At 43.4% G+C, this 21396-nt stretch overlaps 1 protein-coding gene across 2 annotated transcripts in view; it reads right to left on the bottom strand.

Annotated features, from left to right (window-relative positions):
• The window catches only part of ryr2a (ryanodine receptor 2a (cardiac)), a 325067-nt gene that overhangs the window by 219984 nt on the left and 83687 nt on the right, over positions 1-21396 (bottom strand). For both annotated transcript variants that reach the window (XM_061755631.1, XM_061755632.1), the window contains exons 29-35: positions 14015-14223; positions 13557-13733; positions 13341-13480; positions 13130-13244; positions 6228-6388; positions 2038-2194; positions 1814-1900 (exon numbers count right to left, since the gene is read on the bottom strand). In XM_061755631.1, coding sequence (XP_061611615.1) covers positions 1814-1900; positions 2038-2194; positions 6228-6388; positions 13130-13244; positions 13341-13480; positions 13557-13733; positions 14015-14223 — 1046 coding nt within the window. The remainder of the gene's footprint in view (positions 1-1813; positions 1901-2037; positions 2195-6227; positions 6389-13129; positions 13245-13340; positions 13481-13556; positions 13734-14014; positions 14224-21396) is intronic.

The following is a 21396-nucleotide window of genomic DNA, read 5'->3' as shown; positions in this document are numbered from 1 at the left end:
GACGGCGCCGGTGGCAGACGTTGTTAACCCGGGCCACGACCGATCCGGTATGGAATTCTTTGGATGAACGCTCATATTTGTTTGGCAAAGTTTTAAGCCGGATGCCCTTCCTGACGCAACCCTCTGCATTTATCCGGGCTCGGGACCGGCCTACAGTTTGCACTGACTGGTGCCCCCCATAGGGCTGCATTCATGTATTATTATTAATAATTATTATTATTATGAAGTAAAAAGCTTTAATAATCACAGAGAACAGAGGGAATGATATATATGTGTACATATATACATTTATTATTAATTTACATTTATGTGTTTGTTTTTATGTGCGTGACTGACTCAACATTAGCCGTTAGCTTGAAGAAACGGCTGCTTGTGAAAGCTATCCCCGAAAGGACGCCAGGAATTGTGGTTAAAATCACTCATGAGTACGTTCACTGCGTAGTACGTCTTTCCTTGCCTAATGAATCACTCATCGTACTAGTACATCGCTCCTTAGCCGATCACAAACGAAGTTCATCGAACGAATCCCTCGTGTCTAACGGATTGCGAACGATAAGTTCAACGAACAAATTGCTCTTCACTTCCTGAGTACATTCAGTTCACTTTAGTCCATCCCCCGCCTGCACGGCGCTGCCTGACGCTGGTTGCTCATTGGTCATTCGCAGAACTGAGTGACAACGCTGGCTATTCGCAAATCACATGGCAGTATGTTTAATAACGTCCTGCCCTTGCCTGCACGCTGGCTGCATATTGGTCACTTGGCGAAGATTCAGAAATGAGTAACAGAACACTTCAGCAGTTCCATTTCCACTCCCAGCCGACTCGCTTGCCTCACTGCGGCGGCCAAGCTAAAAGAACACATTATTTCATGAACTGATTCAGTTCAGTTCATTCACAAAAGAGATTCGTTCTTCTGAACAAAACGTTTGCGAACGAAACAACACTAGGAGGAACATCCTGGAGGGCAATCTGCTTGAAACCTACACATCCTGCAAGGAAAGCTCCTGACCTACTGCATCTCAGTGTGTCTGAGGCAGACAAGAAGAGGCTGCAGAGGGTGATCAAAACCACAGAGGATTATCAGCCAACCTCTGCCCTCCTTTGAATTAATTTAAACTTCCCGCTGCTTAAAAAGAGCTAGAAACATTTTTCACGACAGCTCACACCCAGGCAATTACCTGTTCAACATGCTTCCCTCTGGATGGCGCTCCAGGTGTGTCAAGACCATAACAAACACATTGAAAAACAGCTTTTATCCCAAAGCCATTACCAAATGGAAAGTAAATATGAACTGACCCGCTAGCCGCCACTGAATTTGCACTGACACAACATACTCAGGTCCATACAAAAAGACTAAATGTCAACACTGGTGTTCATTGTCAGTTTCATGTCTAGTTTCTATTTGGCTGAATATTAAGGTTTAGCTTTTAATCTCTTTGTTCTGCTGGACAATGGCACATAAATTCAGATTCTGATATCTCAAGTTTTATATCGCAAGTCAAAGCAAAATGTTGTCCGAATGACAACTCGTAACTTGTACAACTTGTAAATCGGGTCACTCATATCATTCATAATTCATTGTACTGACGAACACCTGCAAGGGAATTCGCCCAAGTGAGCCCAGATCGAAAGCGGGGACACTGGACAGGGGCAACGGGTCTTTTTTGCCGATGTGAAGTAATGTGGGTGGAGCATGGTGTCAAATGTTTAATGATCATTTCGAGGATCATCAATAAAGCGAGAGCAAGCTCATTGTTCCTTGGAGCTGTATTACTTAGGTGTTCACAATAAGACAGGTATGTATCCATCTCACCTTAATTTGTCCCAGTTCAAACTGGAAGACATTCAGGCTGGTAGCCTTGGCAAATACAGCTGGGAAGAGTTTAGTACTGGGCTCCACCTAAGATGGCACAGTGATTAATCCTAGGAAAACTCAAGTTCCAGAATATTTATACCATTTTCAAATGCAATATTAACAGAATCAATGTGGATGATAGAGTCCCGGATAGAACTTGTATTACCTTCTGAGATACCTACCTGGTAGTATGTGCTGAGTTCTTTGCCATTAGCTGTAAAGGACAGCAGTCCGTTTGCTGTGTCAACCAAACATCCAATCTCTAAACCTTTGTTACTCCTTCCTTCTGGACTGCTGCTCTCTCCAGCCCACACCATATAGCAGTTACGGCGCTTTATACTAGAAGATGCACAGCATTGCACATACAGTGAGATTTCCATTCATCATTTATAGTTGTGGTCAGTGGTAAGCTTACATACATGCATCATGGGCAGCATTTTAAACTAATACATATACCTGTATGTCCAGTTGCAAAAATATATATATATGTAAAACCTTTGGAGTTACCCGAATTTCTGCATAAATTGGTCACAAAATGTTATCTGAAGTCACCAGAACAGAGAAACAAAATTTTCTTACCAATACTCACAATTACAGTATGTGTTGTGACGGATTTGGCCTTGTAAAACGGGTGCCAATCGTTATCACATTTAACAAATACTACTAATTATCCAAACAAGTTATTAATGCAGCCCTATGGGGGTCACAAGCCAGTGCAAACTGTAGGCCGGTCCCAAGCCAGGATAAATGCAGAGGTTGCGTCAGGAAGGGCATCCGGCTGAGAACTTTGCCAAACAAGTATGAGCATTCATCCAAAGAATTCCATACCGGATCGGTCGTGGCCCGGGTTAACAACGTGCGCCACCGGCGCCGTGAACCTACAGGGCGCCGGTGAAGATTCAGCTACTGTGGGTCGAAGACGAAGGAGAGGTGGAAAGCGGGTTCTTCGGCAGAAAGAGAAGAGGAAAGCACAGAGCCTAGAACTGAAAGTGGAGACTTTGAATGTTGGGACTATGACAGGAACAGCTCGGGAGTTGGTTGACATCATGATTAGGAGAAAGGTTGATATATTGTGTGTCCAGGAGGTCAGGTGGAAAGGCAGTAAGGCTAGACGTTTAGGGGCAGGGTTCAAATTATTTTACTATGGTGTAGATGGGAAAAGAAATGGAGTAGGGGTGATTTTAAAGGAAGAGTTAGACAAGAATGTCTTGGAGGTGAAAAGAGTAGCAGATCGAGTTATGAGGCTGCAACTTAAAATTGAGGGTGTCATGGATAATGTGATGAGTGGCTATGCCCCACAGGTGGGATGTGACTGAGAGGTGAAAGAGAAAGAAGGAGCTGGACAAAGTAGTTCTGAGCATCCCGGAAATAGAGAGAGTCATGATTTGTGCAGATTTTAATGGACATGTTGGTGAAGGAAACAGGGGTGATGAAGAAGTGATGGGTAAGTTCGGCATCCAGGTAAGTAACCTCGAGGGACAGATGATGGTAGACTTTGCAAAAAGGATGGAAATGGCTGTAGTAAATACTGTCTTCCAGAAGAGGCAGGAACATAGGGTGACCTACAAGAGCAGAGGTAGAAGCATGCAGGTGAATTACATCTTGTGCAGACGATGTAATCTGAAGGAGGTTACCGACTATAAGGTAGCGGTAGGGGAGAGTGTGGCTAGGATGGCGGTGTGTAAGATGACTCTAGTGGTGGGGAGGAAGATTAAAAAGACATAAGCAGAGCAGCAAACCATGTGGTGGAAGCTGAGAAAGGAAGAGTGTTGGCTTTTTGGGAAGAGGTGAAATGGGCTCTTGGTGGGCAGGAGGAGCTTCCAGAAGACTGGACCACGACAGCCAAGGTGATCAGAAAAACAGGCAGGAGAGTACTTGGTGTATCTTCTGGTAAGAAAATGGAGAAGGAGACTTGGTGGTGGAACCTCAAAGTATAGGAAATTGAAACATTCCTACATGGAATGAGGCTACCTAAGAAGAAGTGGGACACTGAAAGGACTGAGGAGAGGGGGAAGGAATACATGGAGATGCGACGTAGGGCGAATGTAGAGGTGGCAAAAGCCAAACAAGAGGGATATGATGACATGTATGCCAGGTTGGACACTAAAGAAGGAGAAAAGGATCTATACAGGGTGGCCAGACGGAGGGATAGAGATGGGAAGGATGTGCAGCAGGTTAGGGTGATTAAGGATAGAGATAGGAATGTGTTGACTGGTGCCAGTAATGTGCTGGATAGATGGAAAGAATACTTTGAGGAGTTTATGAATGAGGAAAATCAGAGAGAAAGTAGAGTAGAAGAGGCAAGTGTGTAGACCAGGAAGTAGTAATGATTAGTAAGGGGGAAGTTAGAAAGGTACTAAGGAGGATGAAAAATGAAAAGGCAGTTGGTCCTGATGACATTCCTGTGGAGGTATGGAAGCATCTAGGGGAGGTGGCTGTGGAGTTTTCGACCAGCTTGTTCAATACAATTCTAGCGGGTGAGAAGATGCCTGAGGAATGGAGGAAAAGTGTGCTGGTGCCCATTTTTAAGAATAAAGGTGATGTGCAGAGCTGTGGGAACTATAGAGGAATAAAGTTGATGAGCCACACAATGAAGTTATGGGAAAGAGTAGTGGAGGCTAGACTCAGGACAGAAGTGACTATTTGCGAGCAACAGTATGGTTTCATGCCTAGAAAGAGTTGAAATACTTGGGGTCAACATTCAGAGCAAGGGTGAGTGCAGTCAAGAAGTGAAGAAACGAGTCAAAGCAGGTTGGAATGGGTGGCGGAAGTTGGCAGGTGTGTTATGTGACAGAAGAGTCTCGTCTAGGATGAAGGGCAAAGTTTATAAGACAATGGTGAGGCCAGCCATGATGTACGGATTAGAGACAGTGGCACTGAAGAGACGACAGGAAGCAGAGCTGGAGGTGGCGGAAATGAAGATGTTGAGGTTCTCTCTTGGAGTGACCTGGTTGGATAAAATCAGAAAGGAGCTCATCGGCCGTCCGGCCAAGGTTATATGTTTTGGAGATAAAGTTAGACAGAGCTTCGATGGTTTGGATATGTCCAGAGGAGAGAGAGTGAGTATTTTGGTAGAAGGATAATGAAGATGGAGCTGCCAGGCAAGTGAGCTCGACGAAGACCAAAGAGAAGGTTGATAGATGTAGTGAGTGAAGACATGAGGGCAGTTGGAGTTAGAGAGGAGGATGCAGGATATATGCTCACATGAAGAAGGATGACGCGCTGTGGCGACCCCTACAGGGACAAGCCGAAAGGAAAAGTAGTAGAAGAAGAAGAAGATGAAAACAAATTATTATTAAATAATAGGGGCCTAGGGGTCACAGGCCAGCGTATTTCTAGTGCCGGTAAATTGTGAGGGCTGTCTCTAGAAGGACAAAATAATCGCAACAATAATGAATAACCTCCATTTATATAGCGCGTTTCAAAAAAACCATGGTCGCTTTACAGGGTCAAGGGGATTAAACAATGTATTGTGGAAAAGCTTTGATGAAAAGCTGTGTTTTGACGGATTAAGCTTCTACTGCGGTACCACGGCTCCTCAGTCTCGAAATAAGCCTACTCAATTCCTTGTCTCCTTTCTGACTTCTGTGTCTCTCCTTGTCCCCAACGTTCCCTGCATGTTCCTTGCACCCACGCCACCAAGCCAGCCAGCCGCCTGCCCTTGCCACCGCCAGCCACGCACTCCCTGCCTCCACAACCCGCCAGACGCTGTGAGTGTGTCTCTGAGCGCTGTAAAAATCCCTCCCCTCTTGTCAATCAAATACACATACCACCTTCCTTCTCTCACGGCTCCTTTCCACCAACGGAAATATCACATACTTTCACAGGCTGCCGAGAAGCAGCTTCTGAGCCGACATAACGACCATAAACCACGCCGCCAGGACAATTTTCCCTCCTTTAAATTCAGCGGGCAACATGTTTCCGTGGCTGCCGAATGTTGCTCCATAAGCAGCCAAAGCTGCACGAAACACTTCAGTCCCCTTGTTTGCGGGATGGCGGATCCCGTCTGTTTCACCGCTGTCTCGCAACAAAAACGTCCGTGGGTGCCAGACGGTTGAGAACTGGGTGAGTTTTTGTTTTTGCCACTTGGTGTTTATGTAATGGGGTATACGCCCCAGCCCTGTGACGGCAGGGGGCTAGTTTTTAGCCCCACCCACAAAATCAGGAAACTTTTGAAGGTGAAAAACCATATCTCAACACATCAGTGGTCAGTTCTCAGTCTTGGCGCATGTTTTCAACACTTACTTTCAAACATATTTAATGCATTTAGAAACAAAACACGAAAATGAGTTTGGTTCCACTTTAATGTCATTATACCTACCTACGTGATCCTCTCAAATTGAAAAGATTGAGAGAATATAACTTCACTCACCTCTCATGAACTTTGCCTTTTTCATCTCCCAAAGTCACTGTTACAATTTGGACCTTGTCCAACCCAAAGCCCGGTTCATGGTGATGAAAGTCAGAGGTGACCCAGCCCACCCACACATTGCTGGGCTCCTGGCCAGGGAAGATCCTTACGGAATAGGAGTACTATAGTAAAAGATAATAGCAGAATTATAATTGTGTTTTGTTATTTTAGTTCCACGAATGAGGTTAATTAAGAGACAATTAATAGAGGGCTGCGATTGGAAAAGTATCTGCTTTGGCCAGTATCTGGTGGCCAAACACTTCCTGCTGGGGAGACAGCAGGAAGTGGTTTGAAACACTCCCCACAAAAAGTGGAACAGTTGAGTCCAATTCTGTTTTTTCTGTTTTGCTGTACAATGAAATCATTTGAGCTTGACATCAAAAGATTAATATGAAACAATAGCTTAACAATTCAGCGTTTAATTCAAGGTACAGGAAACGCTGGTGATTTGCGATTTGCCATTTGTGAACTCACCTCACAAACTACCGTTAACTGTTCTCTGAAAAACTCACCGATCTGCGCTTTCTGTAAAACCCAAGATGCCAACCAAATGTCCTGCTCGTTCTAAGGCACCATGTTAGCAGAGTCGCAGCGAGCGTTGGCCACCAGCTGATAGTCGGCAGGTTTGACAGCAAACAGCATCATAAGATTCCAGGAGAATTGTGACAGGCAGGCAAGGCTCCTTGTGAGTTGATGCCAGAGAAAGCATGGTGGTAGACTTGCAGGGAAGACTGCAGATTGCTACCGGCAGTGATGGAAAGTTAAAAGCTAATCAGCTGATAATGGCTAGCTGCTCAACGTAAGTCACAGTAAGCGCCAAACTAAAGACAGTTGTTTACGATCGTCATATATGATGAATTACTGAGTCCAAAACATAATTAAATGGCTAATAGATTAGTAGTAATTGGCATTTTTACATGGTGCGAAACAGTGACATACACGCCAGGATACTCGGACTTGTGGTGATTTTTTTTTTGCCCCTCCAAATTTAAAAATTGTAAGCCATTTATTTTTAAGGATCAGGTTGTAAAATGAGTCAAAGATTATATTCTTGTGTTTCGGGCAGTATCTCTTGGACTCATATTCATCTTTTGATGCCAAACCCAAATTTTTTAGTGTACAGCAAAAATAAACTAATTTCTGTCACCAATGTCTTTTGATCAACTTGCTCATTGCGTCCTCATTCAGGAGTATGAATTGATCAATCATTGATAAATTTGGGTTCATATATATATATGCACAAAAATCACCTTAAACACTGCCCATCTACATGGCCAAATATACACAGTACAGTGGACCCCCGCTGTCAGCAAGGGATAGGAACTCGAGCAGGGGTCACCAACGCAGTAAAAATAGTTCAGTGCGATGCTTAATTTTTTCATGTTGCTATTCTAAAAAAGAATCAATTTTAAAAAGTGTGCCACTTCACAGTAGGCTGCATCTAGCTTTTCTTGTTGCTATCCTTTTTGAATTAGTGTAAATTTGGAAATGACGAAGAAAAAAAAAAAACAAAAGAAGCAGTAGAGTTCAACGGTCGTATTGTAGTGCGTGACCAGACCGTCGCATTCATGGAGTGAAGCTCGCAGGCACAAAAACGTTGAGATGATGTAACCCTCCCACCACCACCACCCAGGAAAAAAAAGGCAGACAAAACAAAGAAAACCTAACTTTAACAGCGAATGGGAGGATGAGTTATTTTTTTACCACTGTGAAAATATCCTGCATGTGTGTCATTTGTGGAGCGACTGTGGTGACGCCAAAACGGCACAATGGGGAGAGACATTTCAGAACGTACCACACGACTTGCGCACTACGACCTGAAAAAGTCTGTGAGTTGAAGGCACCTTTGTGCAAACAGCAGTCCTTTTTCATGAGACCAGTGAAAAAACCCAAAAAGTAACCGAACCCTCATTGAGAGCTACAGACTTCTTGATGAAGAAAAAGAGAGCATTTTCGGCTGTCAAAGAAGCAATGATTATAATTGAAAAACAGTATGTATACAGTAACAGTACACAGTAATATGGAACTAATGTAATCTCCACTCTAGCCGATGTCCAGTTGGGGGCAACTGCAATGGTTAGAAGTAGGCTTTACACGATCAGGATTTTTGGGACCCATCACCAAACAGCAAGTTTAAAAAAAAAACGATAACCGGTCACCGATCCGATCACAAGATGGAGCAATGTGTCTATTTACATGACTCGTTTATTTATTGTATATACTTGTGGACTGTATACTGTATCCATCCAACCATCCATTTTCTTTACAACTTATCCTCACAAGGGATGTGGGCGTGCTGGAGCCCAGCTCAAATTATTCTCTAGCATTTTAGACAAATGTTAAAACAATGACCTCTTGGGGGCATTCAAGGATTGGCCACTGACATAAGTTTAGGTCAAATTACAACATTACAACATGACAGAAATAATGGGGGCTAACTTACTGTAATTAAATTACTTTATTCCAATTAAATTACTTTAATAAATACTGTTAATGACATGCTTACTCTAACTTTCTCACTGTCCCAGCTATATGGAAGGCCGTTGTCCCGAGTTTGTCCGTTTGACTTTTTTTACCCCCACGCTGCGTTGCTTGAACGCGGCATGCTACTCGTGTACATTCTTCCGGTGCTTGATCAAATTTGTTCTGTTTTGAAGCATTAAGATGACGTTCCCCACGACGTACTTCAGTTGTGCACAGACTGCAAATAACTTATGACATGTTTTTTCACCGACAAGATTGAAAAAACTTTGTTGGCCATCAGATAGTTATAGTACTGCGCAACAAGACGTGACAAGGCTAAAAAAAAAAGACTAGCTTTTGGATTCACACGCGACGAAAACGCGGAGTTAAATGTCTTGTGTGGAGCCGATCAATGACGTCATTGATCGGATCGGCATGACATGAAAGCCGATCAGCATAAAATGCTAATTATTGTCCAATACCGATAACACCGATCAGATCCCTGTACAGTCTTGTTAGAAGATTGTCGGCTGTGTCTGGGATCTTAGCCGATGAGCTGGGGAGGGATCTGGCGAAGTGCAGGTGGTTTAAAATCCAGTGTGACGGGTCTGTGGACAGCAGCAGTAGAATGCAGCTAATGGTGTTTGTCCAGATAGTGTTTGATGAGTTCTCTTTTGACACTACTGCCCTTTAAGACAACTATGAGGGGAGTTGACATCCATAACACAGTGAAGGAAATTTTCACAGAGAAAACGATTGCCTTAGAAAGACTGGTTTTGGTGACTACAGACTGGGCTCCTGCTATGATCGGCCAACATACAGGATTCATTGCGCACTGTAAAGCTAACACACAGTTCCCAAAGTTTCTGTATTGCCCCTGCATCATTCACCAGCAGACATTTTGTGGAAAAATTGTCTACTTTGCGCATGTAGCGAGAACGCCCTGACGGAACAAGGTGCCAACAGCAACCCCCACAACTGGTAAACTCTGCATTCCTCCCTGGTGCCCCGCTGAGCCAGATGGTCACAAGAAGCCTGGTTTATGTCACACAGACCTTAAACTAATTAACAACTCCCCTGAAATCTGGGTTTCCATTCATCAAAGACCCCTTGTTGTGCAGAACTGAGATGCCGACCAAAAGGTTGGGAGAACCTTAATGTCATTATGACATTCCCAAATGTGACAAGGAACTCAAAAATAAAGTTCAATGGACCATTTGTTGTTTTCTCTTCAAAAGTGGCCAGGACCTCTGGGAATATTGATGGAACATGGGCGACACCCGCTGGCGTTTGAGAGTTACTGCAAGCCGAGGACAGTTACCAACAATTTTCACTGACTTCAAATGACCGTTGTCATTTTATTAACTTTGCATGAATGCTCCCAGTATATATCATGACACCAATGTCACTAATGATTGTTTTTCCACAGTTCTGATGTCAAATCTGTTTGTCAACTGAATCAGATGAGATGTTTTACCTCACACAGCAAAAATGTTACACCACAAATACTAAGTGTTCTTAGCCACCACATAAAAGTGAAACACTCATTGCATAGATTAACCAGGGTATGTGTGAGAGTGTGTGTGTGTGTGTGTGTGTGTGTGTGTGTGTGTGACAATGCAGAAACTGGGAATGAATTAATTAATCTCTTATTTCCACTGGTTTTAAAACCACAAATAATCCTAGGATGAAAATTAATACTAAGAGGCGCGGTCTGTCTTCCTCTTGGTCCCTGGGCTAGCCCCTTTTTCCTGTGCATAAAAGGCCGGAGCCCCCTTTGTTATGGGCCTCTTGTTTCTCCAGCTTGCCGAAGACACTGGCGCACAGCCTTGTTCTTCAAATACACCTATTCGGAAGACAGACCAGCCTGTCTAAATTCTGTTCTATGCAACGTGAGTACAGTGTGCTGTTTCCTCGGTTCAAATTGGTGGATAATTGGATTATAATAATGGTCACAGAATTTCCTAGCCTCGCATTGCTCATGCACATTCTCACTTCACACCTACATCGCAAGTTCGACCTGCTTTACAAATATTTATCTTTACCCTTTGTCATCAAGACCCTCTGCATTGTCTCCCTGTATTTTTCCCTTTTAGATTTCATTACATTTTCTATAAAATTCCACTCCCTTGTGTGTGCTTTGTGTGTTTGAGTGCAACAATAAACCGCTATAATCTAGAACGCTTATTTCGTCCATGTAGCAAACCTTCCAGAATAGAGCGATTGATTAGAGGTTTTTCTCACTTTTCCTAGGATTTATGAATATAAAAAGAGACGTGGTGCCCCTTTTGAGTCAAAGATAGTTTGATTGTAACTTTCTGACGTACGTCAATTAAACTAGACGTAAACCCAGGCGTTCGCTTCCGACGTATTCTTTTCCTAAATTAATTACTTTTTTATCCCAAACCAATATATGCTACAAGCACGTGAGGACTCCCTTTTGGGTTGGTTTTTTTTTTCTTCCCATTTTTGAAAGAAATCCAAGAGTTCATGTAATCCAAACGCGAAGACACGTTGTTGTTGGAGGACACTGAGTGGACACTTCACCTCTCATTTTTAACAGACATTGCTGTGAAACTGAACCATTTGAACTGTGAGCTGCAAGACCAACGTAAGACTGTTTCTGATAAGTGCTCTAAATGCATTTAAAGCTCACAGCTTTTCTCTGTGAATTTACAGAGATAAAATGTGCTGCAGTTTCCTTCTGTGCAGATGGTAAGACAATGCGTAGGCATCTGAGACAAAGTGGGAGAAAAGTACTCTCAAGTCATAAACAGACTTGGCCAAGAGTCTGAGAACAGGTTTTGTGATCTTTGTCAGTTTGAGCCTTGTGTGTCATTTCCAACTCTTTCATGAACGCGGTCACAACATACATTGCTGAGTGACTAAGTTCAATGTTCATCTTAGATGCTAGACAGGTGGAGATTGAAATTGTAACACTGCAAAATGTTCGGAACCTCAAAGCCAATCAGGCTGCACCAAACATTTGGCGTCTTGTTGACGCAGGAAAGCACAGTGGTGTATGTAGAGCAGCTATGAAGGTTGGCAGCTTGTTTGGATCAAACTATCTGTGTGAATCTACCTGTTCTGACATGAACTACGTCAAAATCAAACACAGAACAAACCTCACTGATGGACACCTGCAAGACGCACTCAGAGTTGCAGTGTCAAATTACACCCCAGATTACAATACACTGGCGCACAGCATGCAATGCCAGGCTTCCCACAAACAAAGAAAACAGATGTTTTCAGTGGCGACATGGCAGTGCCATGGCAAAATTTTATTCTAATATTGAACATTTGTTAAAAATCCAAAAGTTCAAAAAGTGATCAGATTTAAAAATCTGAAAACAGATCTTCCTGTGTTACATAATTCATAATACATTTGTACAAACATGGCGCGGAATAGTTCGTGATACGTAAACAAATTGTTAGTGGCAAGGCAAATGTGACATAGTGAGTTCCTAAACTTGCAGCGATTTAAAGAAATAGTGTTGAGTATTGTTTTTTATCTCAATCGGTGAGAAATCATTATGATCAATGTATTTAATAATAATGACATTAACTAATTATTAATAATAACAATTAAAGGTAATTTGAGCAAATTTGTTATTTCATAAGTGTGTAACAAGGAGGTAGCCCTTCGCATTAATCAGTACCAGCACGTAGCTCTCGGTTTCAAAAAGGTTGGTGACCCCCGGACGAGAGGCTGACATTTTTCGGGTCGCGCGGGATTTCTGATGATTTCGGAGTGAATTTCACTACGAATCACGAGATTGGGCAGGAGAGGGAGAAAACCTCACCGGGAGCGTTAGAGTGGGAACCAAAGTCACCGGGAGCAGCAGGACCAGGAACGAAAGTCACCGGGAGCGGGCGGGAGTGCAACTACGACAACAAAGTCACCAAAAGTGGAACCCATGATGGAAGTAGAAACCATGGTTTATGCAGGATTCTGGAAAATTTTGGCTCAAGATTGTAAGGGAATGGGATCAATATCTGCAGAAGTGGGAGGGAGTGGGATTATTTTAAACATTTTTTAACTCACTTGAGATTGGGAGGGAGTGGAATCAATCTCATTGGGAGTGGGAGGGAGCGGTATTTCTTTTCTAAACACTCACTAGGGATTAGAAGGGAGGGGGATCAATCTCTGTGGAGTGGGAGGGAGCGGGCGTCATAATCCACTCCCATTTCAGCCTCTCATAGGGACTGGGCCGGACCACGAGTAGCGAAATTCCACACATAATTGAGTCCCTTTATAATTGTATTGAAAACCGGGATAAACCACCAAAATAAGGATTTTGGGGGATGGTTCCCCACCCACCCCCCAACACCACCCAAAAAAAAATAATAATTAGAAAATAGAGAGAGAGAGAGAGAGAGATGTATTTATATAGTCTTACAATTGATGTTTTCATGAGTATTTCATATTCATTCCTGTCATCAACCATCACTTCTTCTGATAGACAGGCAGGGGAGGGATTGGAGTTGTCTGGTTTATTCTTCTTCAACAAGAGCCTGGTATACAAAAACAAGATTGTCACTATTGAACTCCCTTGATACTGTAGGTGATTTTATTTTTTTTTGTAAACTGTAGGTTGACAGCTTGTTTACCTTTGTTTGAGTTTAGAGGTTTTCTCTTGGTTGCAATCTTTGTGATTGTTGAATTCACCTCTGTCTGGACCGTTTGGACCATTGTGGCTATGAGCTGTTTTCATTAGGACCTCAAAGTCGGATTCAAAGTCTTCTAGCTCCTGCAGACACACGCACTAAATATGTGGCACATATTCTACATCAATGATTGGCACATTTGTGAGAATATGATCTTACTGTCTTAAGTGACAAGAGACTGCCATTTGACGGAGGCCTAGAGAAGGATTCAGCACATTCAATGGGCATGCTCAGTCTGTAGAAAGTAATGTCGCCGTTGCTGTTCTGTGAACTAAATGACTTTTGTGTGACCTTCAGACAAGGACATGAATCCACTGTCCCATCTATTCTTGTCACCTTAAAGAGAGAAGAAACATTTAAATACTTTAGTTCCAACTTGATTGGTTTGGGCTGAATTGTTTTTTGTTCCATCATCCTGGCACTGCAAAATAAAAAAGCCGAAACTCGATTTTCTTTTTTACATGGCTTGACATGATAGTTCTGTGTAATGCAAGTGAGCTAGCGCTCACCCCGCCTACAGTACTACTGGACCAATGGCGAGTATAGATTTCAGTGCATTTCTTGTAAACTATATGACTCTTAGCAAAAAAAAAAAAAAAAAAGGGAAGTCCCATTACCTCTATATGTTGGTGGTCATGAGGTACAGGTACAAACTGAGGCAGTCTTTTACTGAGCCACATTGTGACATCGCGATTCATGTTGACAGCAAAGGGTTCGTAGCCTTCCTGCAGACCGCATATTGTGAAGTATTTCAGGGTACTGACATGTTTACCAAAGTTAATCCTCCCAGCCTGGCACACACCCAAACTGCACACAGGGATGAAACCTTGAGAAAGAAATATATGATCAGTAGTTAGTGTGCGTTGGGTGTGCATAACTTGTTGAACATTACAACTGTCAAAAAAAAAAAAAAAAGTATTCCCAACGTGGGGCCAGACAGAAACTCCTTGGGAGACAAAAAAAAAAAAAAAAAAAAAACTAAAAAAAAGCCACAAGCCTCTTGTACTGTGTTCCTTTTTTATGTAAATAATTACAAAGTCAATCAATATAGAAATTCAATGTTAGATTCACAAATTTAAGTTCTAGCTTGATAGTTACTACAATATATCTTTTCTAATTTTGTTTAAATCTTTTCATTTCACAATTTTCTTGGAACGTACATTTCTGAGCATACTGTCCAGCCAAAGTGTCTCTGGAACTGAGGAAAAAGGGACTGTTTCCCAGGACAGCAAACAATATGAAACATAGCATAAGTATGAACGTTTTATCTAACAAACATTTTGTCTTTTATTTTTACCTCTAAATAATCATATATATTGAAGCACTCAGGTAGATATATGCATATACACAATACATTAAATCAAGCAGCAGCAGCATTAAACACAAAGATATTCCAAAAATAATGCACGTCATCACACACACACACGAAAGGAAAAAAAAGTGGGTGAGGGGGAATTGGGAAGGAGGTCAGGGGGCATCTAGTCACTATCTGGGTGGATCGCAATTGTATCCAAATATTCCATAAAGGGTCACCAGGTCTTATTGAAAACACTACTAGCACCAGAAAGTGAAAAAGATCTGATGTCAAAAACCGATGAAACTAGGACATGACCTAAACATATGCGTGTGCTTAGCAGGTGAATGCTTGTACCTATTACAACTGTTATTGACAGTAGGGTAAATCTTGGCAAGTCTAACTTTAGTAGAGTGCACCCTAAAGAGAACTTTGCATTGCAGTAGACCATGTCTGGCACAAATTGAGGAGGAAGGAGCAAGCTTAAGAATTTGTTCCCATTGACCATGTTCTCCCCGTGCCTGCGTGGGTTTTCTCCGGGCACTCCGGTTTCTTCCCACATCCCAAAAACATGCATGGTAGGTTAATTTAAGTCTCTAAATTGCCCCTAGGTGTGAATGTGAGTGTAAATGGTTGTTTGTTTATGTGTGCCCTGCGATTGGCTGGCAACCAATTCAGGGTGTACCTCGCCTCCTGGCCGAAGATAGCTGGGATAGGCTCCAGCACACACGCGACCCTAGTGAGGATAAGATGTACAGAAAATGGATGGGTGGATGGATAATGGGCCTATAACTGCAACAGTCCAATGGTCTGTATCTTTTTTTAATAAAAGGGAAATATTAGCCTCAGACAAAGTTGGGGGCAGTCTGCCAGTGGAGAAAACTTCATTATAAACATTAACCAAATGCGGAAATCTAAATAGGTCTTGTAAAATTCGACAACAAAGTCATCAGGGCCAGGGTATTTACCAGTTTGCACCAGCCTGATTGCCTCTCGCACCTCAGATAACCTGAACGGGGCACCCATTCCTTCAGTCAAATCAGGGTTAACCTTAGGGTAGGTAAGCCTCTCGAGAGGGTTGTGACTTCCCCAAATCTCAGGTGAATACTCCGATTTATACAGGTCAGAATAAAAATCTAAAAAGATATCGTTCACCACTTTAGGGTCAGAAATTATTGCCCATTGATTGTCGAGCAGTCTCCTGACTGTATCTCCCATTTCAGCCATTAGGGCAGCCGTGGCCCATGGTTAGGATCCTCGCCTGCCACCGTCGGGGACCGAGGTTCAAGACCCCGACTGGACCATCGGCCAACATCCCCTGGACTCACGGCTGTGGTGTCCTAGAGCAAGACATTGATACCCTGAAATGCTCCCCGGGTGCTTCAGCTGCCCCCTGCTCCAGTGTGTTCCACTAACATGTGTATGTGTTCACTGTGATGTGTTAAATGCAGAGAACAAATTTTGTGTACATGCATGCATGCTCTAACAGCTTAAGTTCCACTTTTGCTGTTGATAGATCCTATTCAGCCTGAAGTTTAAGATGCTCGAAGTACAGATCGTGTGAGCGCGTGATAGCATATTGTGAATTAATTTTTTTAAATCTGATCTGAGAGCCAAATCATCCTCCCAGTCTCAGCCTTTTAGCCTCACAAGGGTTGCGGGAGTGCTGGAGCCTATCCCAGCTATCATTGGGCAGGAGGCGGGGTACACCCTGAACTGGTTTCCAGCCAATCACATGGCACATATAAAAGAACAACCATTCGCACTCACATTCACACCTATGGGCAATTTAGAGGCTTCAATTAACTTACCATGCATGTTTTTGGGATGTCGGAGGAAACCAGAGTGCCCGGAGAAAACCCACGCAGGCACGGGGAGAACATGCAAACTCCACACAGGCAGGGTTGGGGATTGAACCCCGGTCCTCAGAACTGTGAGGCAGACGCTCTAACCAGTCACCACCGTGCTGCTTTAATTTATATATCAAAGCTAAATAAATTAATTTGTTGAGTAAGGCAATTAGTTTCAAATTTTGTTAATAAACTTATTCGATTTACTCCACAGAGGTGCCCTTCGCAATTGTTTAAATCAACAATTAAAGTGCCAACACTTGCATCAATTTTAATTTGATCTTTGTGCGTGAAATTTGACGTCAACAACTTTGTTCTATTACTGCTTCTACGCACATTCTCGAACACCTTTAAGGTTAAGTGATTACCCTCATGCTATCATTTGCAAACTCTTTAATTGTTTAACAATTAATTACCCCTATTATCTTGTGCATCTATTCCAAATTACACGCACTGCTTAAATGTGCTTCCAATAGTGACAATCTAGTTGAGTACAACGTACAGTTACTGCACACGCAACACAATTATGGCGGAACTAAAGTCTCAGTCAATATGACAATCTAGACACATTAACAAAGCTTGTAAACAACCTACAACCTCAATTCCAATGAAGTTGGGACGTTCAAACTGATCAACTTTATTGTTTTTAGCAAATAAACATTAACTTAAAATTTTATGGCTGCAACACGTACCAGAAAAGCTGGGACAGCTGGCAAAAAAGACTGAGAAAGTTGAGGAATGCTCATCAAACACCTGTTCGGAACATCCCACAGGTGAACAGGCTAATTGGGAACAGGTGGGTGCCATGACTGGGTATAAAAGGAGCTTTCCTGAATTGCTCAGTCATTCACAAGCAAAGATGGGGCGAGGTTCACCTCTTTGTGCACAAGTATGTGAGAAAATAGTCAAACAGTTTAAGGACAGTGTTCCTCAACGTACAATTGCAAGGAATTTAGGGATTTCATCATCTACTGTCCATAATATCATCAAAAGGTTCAGAGAATCTGGAGAAATCACTGCATGTAAGCGGTGAGGCCGAAAACCAGCATTGAATGCCTGTCACACCTACAGCACACCTCACCGCTGTTCTGCTGCCCTCGTACATGTCCTGTATTATTCTAACATACTTCTCTGCCACTCCAGGCTTCCGCATGCAGTACCACAGTTCCTCTCTGGGTACTCTGTCATAGGCTTTCTCTAGATCTACAAAGACACAATGTAGCTCCTTCTGACCTTCTCTGTACTTTTCCATCAACATCCTCAAGGCAAATAATGCATCTGTGGTACTCTTTCTCCGCATGAAACCATACTGTTGCTCGCAAATACTCACTTCTGTCCTGAGTCTAGCCTCCACTACTCATTCCCATAACGTCATTGTGGGGCTCATCAACTTTATTCCTCTGTAGTTCCCACAGCTCTGCACATAACCGTTGTTCTTAAAAATGAACACCAGCACACTTTTCCTCCATTCCTCAGGCATCTTCTTACGCGCTAGAATTCTATTGAACAAGCTGGTCAAAAACTCCAAAGCCACCTCTCCTAGATGCTTCCATACCTCCACAGGAATGTCATCAGGACCAACTGCCTTTCCATTTTTCATCCTCTTTAATGCCTTTCTAAATTCCCCCTTACTAATCATTGCCACTTCCTGGTCCACCACACTTGCCTCTTCTACTCTCCGTTCTCTCTCATTTTCCTCATTCATCTACTCCTCAAAGTATTCTTTCCATCTATCTAGCACACTACTAGCACCAGTCAACATATTTCCACTCTATCCTTAATCACCCTAACCTGCTGCACCTCCTTCCCATCTCTAGCCCTCTGTCTGGCCAGCCTGTATAGATCCTTTTCTCCTTCTTTACTGTCCAACCTGGCATACATGTCATCATTTGCCTCTTGTTTGGCCTTTGCCACCACTACCTTTGCCCTATGTCGCATCACAATGTTTTCCTTTCGCCTCTGCTCGGTCCTCTTATTGTCCCACTTCTTCTTAGCTAACATTTTTCCTTGTATGATATCCTGTACTATGAGGTTCCACCACCAAGTCTCCTTCTCTCCTTTCCTGCGAACGCTCATATTTGTTTGGCAAAGTTTTAAGACGGATGCCCTTCCTGACCCAACCCTCTGCATTTATCCGGGCTTGGGACCGGCCTACAGTTTGCACTGGCTTGTGCCCCCCATAGGGCTGCATTACTTTCTTCTTCTTCTTTTCCTTTTGGCTTGGTCGCCACAGCGTGTCATCCTTTTCCATGTAAGCCTATCTCCTGCATCCACCAACTGCCCACATGCCTTCCCTCACGACATCCATCAACCTTCTCTTTGGTCTTCCTCTCGCTCTCTTGCCTGACAACTCCATCCTCATCATCCTTCTACCAATATACTCACTATGTCTCCTCTGGACGTGTCCAAACCATTGAAGTCTGCTCTGTCTAACTTTGTCTCCAAAACATCGAACCTTGGCTGTCCCTCTGATGAACTCATTTCTATTTTTATCCAACCTGGTCACTCCGAGAGCGAACCTCAAAATCTTATTCTCCACCACCTCCAGCTCTGCTTCCTGTTGTCTCTTCAGTGCCACTGTCTCTAATCCGTGCATCATGGCTGGCCTCACCACTGTTGTATAACCTTTGCCCTTCATCCTAAACGAGACTCTTCTGTCACATAACACACCTGACACCTTCCTCCGCCCGTTCCAACCTGCTTGGACCCATTTCTTCACTTCCTGACCACACTCACCATTGCTCTGGACTGTTGACCCCAAGTATTTAAAGTCCTCCACTCTTGCTATCTCTACTCCCTGTAGCCTCACGCTTCCCCCACCACCCCACTCATTCATGCACATATATTCTATAATCATCATTCCTCTGCGTTCCAGTGCATGACTCCATCTTTCTAACTGTTCCTCCACCTGCTCCCTGCTTTCACTGCAGATCACAATGTCATCTGCAAACATCATGGTCCACGGGGATTCCAGTCTAACCTCATCTGTCAACCTATCCATCACCACTGCAAACAGGAAGGGACTCAGGGCTGATCCCTGATGCAGTCCCACCTCCACCTTAAATTCGTCTGTCACACCTACAGCACACCTCACCACAGTTCTGCTGCCCTCGTACAAGTCCTGTATTATTTTAACATACTTCTCTGCCACTCAAGACTTCAGCTTGCAATACCACAGTTCCTCTCTGGGTACTCCGTCATAGGCTTTCTCTATATCGACAAAGACACAATGTAGCGCCTTCTGACCTTCTATGTACTTTTCCATCAACATCCTCAAGGCAAATAATGCATCTGTGGTACTCTTTCTAGGCATGAAACCATACTGTTGCTCGCAAATACTCACTTCTGTCTTGAGTCTATCCTCCACTACTCTTTCCCATAACTTCATTGTGTGGTTCATCAACTTTATTCCTCTATAGTTCCCACAGCTCTGCACCTGACCCTTGTTCTTAAAAATGGCCACCAGCACACTTTTCCTCCATCACTCAGGCACCTTCTCACCCGCTAGAATTCTAGTGAACAAGCTGGTCAAAAACTCCACAGCCACCTCTCCTAGATGCTTCCATACCTCCACAGGAATGTCATCAGGAACAACTGCCTTTCCATTTTTCATCCTCTTTAATGCCTTTCTAACTTCCCCCTTACTAATCATTGCCACTTCCTGGTCCACCACACTTGCCTCTTCTACTCTTCTTTCTCTCTGATTTTCCTCATTCATCAACTCCTCAAACTATTCTATCCAGCACGCTGCTGGCACTGGTCAACACATTTCCATCTCTATCCTTAATCACCCTAATCTGCTGCACATTCTTCCCATCTATCCCTCTGTCTGGCCAACCTGTATCGATCATTTTCTCCTTCTTTAGTGTCCAACCTGGCATACATGTCATCATACATCACCTTCGTTCGCTCTCATTTTCCTCATTCATCTACTCCTCGAAGTATTCTTTCCATCTATTTAGTACACTACTGGCACCAGTCAACATATTTCCACTCTATCCTTATTCACCCTAACCTGCTGCACATCCTTCCCATCGCTATCCCTCTGTCTGGCCAGCCTGTATCGATCATTTTCTCCTTCTTTAGTGTCCAACCTGGCATACATGTCATCATATGCGTCTTGTTTGGCCTTTGCCACCTCTACCTTTGCCCTGTGTCGCATCTTAATGTATTCCTTTCGCCTCTCCTCGGACCTCTCAGTGTCCCACTTATTCTTAGCTAACATTTTTCTAGTATGACTTCCTGTACTGTGAGGTTCCACCACCAATTCTCCTTCTCTCCTTTCCTGCCAGAAGATACACCAAGCACTCTCCTGGCTTCCTCTCTGATCACCTTGGCTGTAGTGGTGCAGTCTTCTGGAAGCTCCTCCTGTCCACCGAGAGCCTGTCTCACCTCTTCCCGAAAAGCTGCTCAACACTCATCCTGTCTCAGCTTCCACCACATGGTTCTCTGCTCTGCCTTTGTCTTCTTAATCTTCCTCTCCACCACTTTACAGCCAGTAACCTCCTTCAGATTACATCATCTGCACAAAATGTAATCCACCTGCGTGCTTCTACCTCCACTCTATATTCGTGGCTCATCTGGAAAAAAGTGTTCACTACAGCCATTTGCATTCTTTTTGCAAAGTCTACCACCATCTGTCCCTCCAAGTTCCTTTTCTGCATGCCGTACTTACTCATCATGTCTTCATCACCCCTGTTTCCTTCACCAACATGTCCATTACAATCTGCACCAATCACGACTCTCTCTCTGTCTGGGATGCTCAGAACTACTTCGTCTCGCTCCTTCCAGGATTTCTCTTTCACAGGTCTAGGTCACATGCTACCTTTGGGGCATAACCACTAATCACATTATA

This window comes from Phyllopteryx taeniolatus, chromosome 19, assembly GCF_024500385.1.
Source record: "Phyllopteryx taeniolatus isolate TA_2022b chromosome 19, UOR_Ptae_1.2, whole genome shotgun sequence".
Classification (NCBI taxonomy): Eukaryota; Metazoa; Chordata; class Actinopteri; order Syngnathiformes; family Syngnathidae; genus Phyllopteryx; species Phyllopteryx taeniolatus.
This window is presented reverse-complemented; position numbering and strand designations above follow the sequence as displayed.